At 45.7% G+C, this 7,268-nt stretch overlaps 1 protein-coding gene across 1 annotated transcript; it reads right to left on the bottom strand.

Annotated features, from left to right (window-relative positions):
* Window positions 1-3: 3 nt before the first annotated feature.
* Window positions 4-6,821, bottom strand: LOC117440697 (FH2 domain-containing protein 1-like; the record flags this gene model as incomplete). Its single annotated transcript, XM_071202081.1, has 6 exons — window positions 6,272-6,821; window positions 5,615-5,685; window positions 5,045-5,162; window positions 4,255-4,419; window positions 1,096-1,191; window positions 4-969 (listed from the first exon to the last, which is right to left on the bottom strand). Coding segments are annotated over exons 2-6 (1,395 nt in total), but the record flags the coding sequence as incomplete, so codon positions are not given.
* Window positions 6,822-7,268: the final 447 nt, after the last annotated feature.

Raw genomic sequence — 7,268 nt, 5'->3', positions numbered from 1 at the left:
GGGTTTAGGCACTGGCTTCTCGTTGGCCGACTGAGCTTCAGAAGGCGTTCGATTGGCTGGGTAAGAAGAAGGTTGTTTGTCGCTTCTAGATTGATCCGTTTGTGCGTTTTCAGCGTTGGTTGGTTCATCGGCCGCCTCACAAACACCCGTCACGCACCAAACCACCACCGTATCCTCTCGACCCTCCTCTTCCTCTCTTTGTAACGAAGAATGTTCCAGTTTCTGGGAGTTCTTCTGGTCTGCGATCACATCATCCTGGACGCCACTCGTGTTGATCTGGGTCCCCGTGTCGAACACTCTCAGTTCAGCCACCAATTTGCATTTCTCTAAAACAACAGCCATGTTTGCCAAAGAGCGTTCAAACTTCTCGACGCTGTGATCAGGAAAATCCAGTTCGTTCTTTGCAAGTTCCCCTTCAAAACCACCACGGAACTCTGAATGCGCCTCGAGGACTTGTCGATGTTTGCCGTTGTTGTTGTGGTCGGATTGCTGGTTCGGATCGGAGGTAGATTCGACTTTGTTTACTCGAGTCTGGGTAGCATCAAAGCTGAGGTAATTGGCGGTTGTATAGTTGGCGTTTTGTGCACTTTTCGGAGGCGAGGAGGCGGGTTGCGGTTTCCCCGCTTGAGGCTGCTGGTTTTGGGGGAAGTTGGATGTCTTAAGGGAGAATCCGGGACTTCTAATTTCGGGGAAAACTGGTGGAAAAGCTGCCTCTTTGCGTTCATTGGTCATCCCGAGTAACGTGCTAAGCTCACGGTCCGCAGTGAGAAAAGGCGAACTGGACGGAGAGTTTCTGGAGCGTCGTAAGCTTCCCGAACGCCCCAAAGCATTGTGGGAGTGGTTGAGGGGCGAGCGGGGGCGGGACCTCAGGGTCAGGAGGTCCAATAGCAGCCCGGCGTCGTCGTGGCGCGACACGGCGGAGGACATGTCCGTCTCGCTGCTGCAGCGCAACCCGAACGCTCCACCGACCTGAAACAGAAATGAACATTTGAATTGGTAAACATAACAAAAACTACCAAAATGGTCTTAAATAAGAAAATAGGGCCATTTCCAATGACTTGTAGTATATCTAGTTGATAGAAAGGGCTCTCCCACCTCCTCCCCCCCGGCCCAGGAGTGTCTCTTCTGCTCCTCCAGGTCCTGAAGACGCCGACGCCGCGACGCCTCCTTCGATTCCCGCTCTGCGTTCTCCTTTAAAGACAAAGAGATTTCACTTTATGAACCCCTCTCTGTTTGGCCGCCAGGGGGCAGCAGAGCGCAGAGAAGTGTTTACATTCAGGATGAGGTTTATTATGGACTGATTTGATTTGTTGTTTGGTTCCTATGGCAGAGGTGGGAGAAGTACTCAGGTCTTGTACTTGAGTAAAAGTAGAAGTACTCAGGTCTTGTACTTGAGTAAAAGTAGAAGTACTCAGGTCTTGTACTTGAGTAAAAGTAGAAGTACTCAGGTCTTGTACTTGAGTAAAAATACTCAGGTCTTGTACTTGAGTAAAAGTAGAAGTACTCAGATCTTGTACTTGAGTAATAATACTCAGGTCTTGTACTTGAGTAAAAGTAGAAGTACTCAGATCTTGTACTTGAGTAAACGTAGAAGTACTCAGATCTTGTATTTGAGTAAAAGCAGAAGTACTCAGGTCTTGTACTTGAGTAAAAATACTCAGGTCTTGTACTTGAGTAAAAGCAGAAGTACTCAGATCTTGTACTTGAATAAAAGTACTCAGGTCTTGTACTTGAGTAAAAGTAGAAGTACTCAGGTCTTGTACTTGAGTAAAAGTAGAAGTACTCAGGTCTTGTACTTGAGTAAAAATACTCAGGTCTTGTACTTGAGTAAAAGCAGAAGTACTCAGATCTTGTACTTGAATAAAAGTACTCAGGTCTTGTACTTGAGTAAAAGCAGAAGTACTCAGATCTTGTACTTGAATAAAAGTACTCAGGTCTTGTACTTGAGTAAAAGTAGAAGTACTTAGGTCTTGTATTTTAGCAAAAGTAGAAGTACTCAGATCTTGTACTTGAGTAAAAGTAGAAGTACTCAGATCTTGTAGTAAAAGTAGAAGTACTCAGATCTTGTAGTAAAAGTAGAAGTACTCAGGTATTTTACTTCGGTAAAAGTAAAAGTACTCAAGATCTTGTACTTGAGTAAAAGTAGAAGTACTCAGATCTTGTAGTAAAAGTAGAAGTACTCAGGTATTTTACTTGAGTAAAAGTAGAAGTACTCAGATCTTGTACTTCAGTAAAAGTAGAAGTACTCAGATCTTGTACTTAGTAAAAGTAAAAGTACCAGAGTGTAGGAATACTCTGATACAGTGAAAGTCCTCATTCAAAATGTTCCTCAAGTGAAAGTAGAAAGTATTCTCATCTAAATATAGTGAAAGACAGTGAAAGTAGTCGTTGTGCAGATTGGTCCATTTCAGAATAATATATATGTGTTTTATAATGATTGATCTTTAAAGTGTTCTCAAAGCTGGTGAAGGAGCAGCTAGTCTGAAGTACTTTGTAGACTGCAGGGTAGCTGGTGGAGGTGCAGCTAGTCTGAAGTACTTTGTAGACTGCAGGGTAGCTGGTGAAGGTGCAGCTAGTCTGAAGTACTTTGTAGACTGCAGGGTAGCTGGTGAAGGTGCAGCTAGTCTGAAGTACTTTGTAGACTGCAGGGTAGCTGGTGAAGGTGCAGCTAGTCTGAAGTACTTTGTAGACTGCAGGGTAGCTGGTGAAGGTGCAGCTAGTCTGAAGTACTTTGTAGACTGCAGGGTAGCTGGTGAAGGTGCAGCTAGTCTGAAGTACTTTGTAGACTGCAGGGTAGCTGGTGGAGGTGCCGCTAGTCTGAAGTACTTTGTAGACTGCAGGGTAGCTGGTGAAGGTGCAGCTAGTCTGAAGTACTTTGTAGACTGCAGGGTAGCTGGTGAAGGTGCAGCTAGTCTGAAGTACTTTGTAGACTGCAGGGTAGCTGGTGAAGGTGCAGCTAGTCTGAAGTACTTTGTAGACTGCAGGGTAGCTGGTGAAGGTGCAGCTAGTCTGAAGTACTTTGTAGACTGCAGGGTAGCTGGTGAAGGTGCAGCTAGTCTGAAGTACTTTGTAGACTGCAGGGTAGCTGGTGGAGGTGCAGCTAGTCTGAAGTACTTTGTAGACTGCAGGGTAGCTGGTGAAGGTGCAGCTAGTCTGAAGTACTTTGTAGACTGCAGGGTAGCTGGTGAAGGTGCAGCTAGTCTGAAGTACTTTGTAGACTGCAGGGTAGCTGGTGAAGGTGCAGCTAGTCTGAAGTACTTTGTAGACTGCAGGGTAGCTGGTGAAGGTGCAGCTAGTCTGAAGTACTTTGTAGACTGCAGGGTAGCTGGTGAAGGTGCAGCTAGTCTGAAGTACTTTGTAGACTGCAGGGTAGCTGGTGAAGGTGCAGCTAGTCTGAAGTACTTTGTAGACTGCAGGGTAGCTGGTGGAGGTGCAGCTAGTCTGAAGTACTTTGTAGACTGCAGGGTAGCTGGTGAAGGTGCAGCTAGTCTGAAGTACTTTGTAGACTGCAGGGTAGCTGGTGAAGGTGCAGCTAGTCTGAAGTACTTTGTAGACTGCAGGGTAGCTGGTGAAGGTGCAGCTAGTCTGAAGTACTTTGTAGACTGCAGGGTAGCTGGTGAAGGTGCAGCTAGTCTGAAGTACTTTGTAGACTGCAGGGTAGCTGGTGAAGGTGCAGCTAGTCTGAAGTACTTTGTAGACTGCAGGGTAGCTGGTGGAGGTGCAGCTAGTCTGAAGTACTTTGTAGACTGCAGGGTAGCTGGTGAAGGTGCAGCTAGTCTGAAGTACTTTGTAGACTGCAGGGTAGCTGGTGAAGGTGCAGCTAGTCTGAAGTACTTTGTAGACTGCAGGGTAGCTGGTGAAGGTGCAGCTAGTCTGAAGTACTTTGTAGACTGCAGGGTAGCTGGTGAAGGTGCAGCTAGTCTGAAGTACTTTGTAGACTGCAGGGTAGCTGGTGAAGGTGCAGCTAGTCTGAAGTACTTTGTAGACTGCAGGGTAGCTGGTGAAGGTGCAGCTAGTCTGAAGTACTTTGTAGACTGCAGGGTAGCTGGTGGATTCACTCCAGGTGGAACTAAAGTCTGATTCAACACTTGATTATATTTCACATCATTCATCTGAGAAGTAACTAAAGGTATTAATACATGTAGTGGAGTAGAAGTACACCATGTACCTCTGAATTGTAGTGGAGTAGAAGTACACAGTAGCACAACAAGGAAATACTCACGTAAAGTACAAGTACCTCAACATTGTACGTACCTTGGCAGCCTGAGTGAAGCGGCAGCAGAAGGAGTTGAAGATGTTGAAGCAGTCGTCCAATCGGAACGTCTCTCTGTCTTCACAGAAGAAATCCAGCAAATCAGAGCCTTCCTGTTTCAGCTGCTGACGAGTGGCCTGGAGAGAGGAGAGAGAGGAGGAGGAGGACTACACACACACACACACACACACACACACACACACACACACACACACACACACACACACACACACACACACAGAGACACACACACACACACACACACACACACACACACAGAGACACACATGCACACACACACACGCACGCACACACACACACACACACACACACACACACACACACACACACACACACACACACACACACACACACACACACACACGCGCAAACACACGCACACACACGCACACACAGAGACACACACACACACACACGCAGAAACACACACACACACACACACACGCGCACAGAGACACACACACACACACACACACACACACACACACACACACACACACACACACACACACACACACACACACACACACACACACAGACACACACACACACACACACACGTACACACACACACAAACAAACACACACACACACACATGCAGAGACACACACACACACACACGCAGGGACACACGCGCACGCACACGCACGCACACATTTTTATTTATGCATTATATATGGTTAAAGTTGTATTAACTGACTACATATATATGTGTGTGTGTGTGTGTGGGGGTATCTGTGTGTGTGTCTGTCTGTGTGTGTGTGTGTTACCTGCAGGAAGCTGCCTAGCTGCTTCAGAAGGTGTGTGTCTCTCTCGATGTTTTCCTCCACTGATCGAGTTCGAGACGTCTGAAACTGCAGCTCGGCGTCCAGCGTCTCCAACGAGATCCTGCGGGGAATATCAGTTAGTAAATAATAACAACAACACAAATAATAACAAAGAATTCAGACAAAATATGACGAATAATTAGTGTGAAAAATAGCAAATATTGCAGTTAAAAGAACAAATAACTAGAAAATAAGAAATGTTTTTAAAAATCAAAAATAAATTAGAAAAAAATAAATAATGATTTTTAAAATAAAAATGTTGTAAAAATAAAAAGTTATTAGTAAAAAAGTTATCGGGTATTCAAATAATAAAATAGTATAAAAAAACCCAATATTTAGTATATAAATACACTTGGTGTAGAATAACAAATACGCTCGTATGAAAATAGGGCATTACTCTAATTAAATAATAATAAAATAGCATAAAAAATATTAGATTGAGAGATGGAGAAAGAAGCTGCCGGGGCTGATGGGTAATGTAGTCTTTAAGCAGAATGCAGCTGTGAGCAGTACCTGGCTGCAGGCGGGACGTGACGCAACTTCTGAGGAAACTCCAGCAGCATCGTGTCTTTCTTCTGAGCCTCCTGAGGGAGAAGGACATTTAATAACACACACACACACACACACACACACACACACACACACACACACACACACACACACACACACACACACACAGAGAAAGTTAACACAGACACGCACGCACACATACGCAGACACACTAGGGATGCACGATAATTATCGGCCCGATATTAGGAATTATGACGTCATCCCGATAAACCCGATACCAGTATTAATAGCCCCGATAATATACAATATATTTGTTGGGTAAAAAAAAAAAAAATACTGCGGTGTGGGTGGATTGGGATGAGGGGCGCTTGTTTTTCTCTCGGCTCCTCCCGTTTTGCCAGTACTGTGGTGTTAGTGGTTTAGGAAGAGGGGAGTTCTTCACAAATCCAGCGCTCCCTAATACTTCGAACCTGATCAGTCACCTGAAACATCGCCATCGCTACGATGGTGTGTTAAAAGCGTACGAAGACAATAATACAATACAAAGTGTGTGTGTGTGTGACGTATGTGTGTGTGCGCGTTGGAGCTTTGTGCAACTCAAGGCATATGCTCGAACCGGAGCTGCCTGGACGCTGCATTCATGTTGCTGAGTGTGCTCACTTCTCCTCCAACGTCCCGCTGTCTGCTTCCTGCATCAAGTCAAGTGCTCGGCGCAGTTGTGGCGAAATGTCGCTCCTCTGTTTTCATTTAAACAGCTCCTTATATCCTTTAGCGCAGCTAGCTAGCACCAGATGCTAACAACAACAACAATGCACGTAAGGTCTCTCTCTCGCTCGCTCGGGACACACACACACACACACACCCCCCCTCCCGGTCCTCCCGATGGCCAGTCGGTGCCTGCCGGTGAGCGTGGAAGTGTGGTCTGCCACAAGCGGGCGGCAGGAGCGGGGCTGTCAGCAGATGGTATTTTAAACTCGATGCGCTCTGAAACTACGGGGCGGCCGAGGAAAAAAAATACACCTGCGTTAATCGCGTTAAAATAATTAGTGGCGTAAAAAATGTTTTAATTATCGGTTATCGGTCTTGAGAAGCAGGAAGTTATCGATATCGGTTTCAAAAAAACAATATCGTGCATCCCTAATACACACACACACGCAGATGCACACACGCACACACACACACACACACACACACACACACACACACACACACACACACACACACACACACACACACACACACACACACACACACACACACACACACACACACACACACACACACACACACACACCAGAGCCACGAAGTGCAGCAGGTTCATGCCCGGCTTGTTGGCCTTGGTGTCGGCCAGCGAGAGCAGAGACGACAGCTTGAAGCCCACAGCGTTCCCGGCATAGCCGCCCTGAAACACAGCGTCATGTTGAGCAGAGACACCCTGAGAGGCAGAGCCCTCAATCCACAGAGAGACACAACAACGTCAACAAAGACACAATTCATCATGACAACAACAACAACAATGCAAATCAACCACAAACAGACAACAAACAAGTATACAGACTAGAGCCGGGACTCGATTAAAAAAATTAATCTAATTAATTAGAGGCTTTGTAATTAATTAATCGCATTTTTAATCAAATATACATATTTGACCTGAGAA

The sequence above is a fragment of the Pseudochaenichthys georgianus genome, unplaced genomic scaffold (assembly GCF_902827115.2).
Source record: "Pseudochaenichthys georgianus unplaced genomic scaffold, fPseGeo1.2 scaffold_1136_arrow_ctg1, whole genome shotgun sequence".
In the NCBI taxonomy this organism is placed as follows: Eukaryota; Metazoa; Chordata; class Actinopteri; order Perciformes; family Channichthyidae; genus Pseudochaenichthys; species Pseudochaenichthys georgianus.
This window is presented reverse-complemented; position numbering and strand designations above follow the sequence as displayed.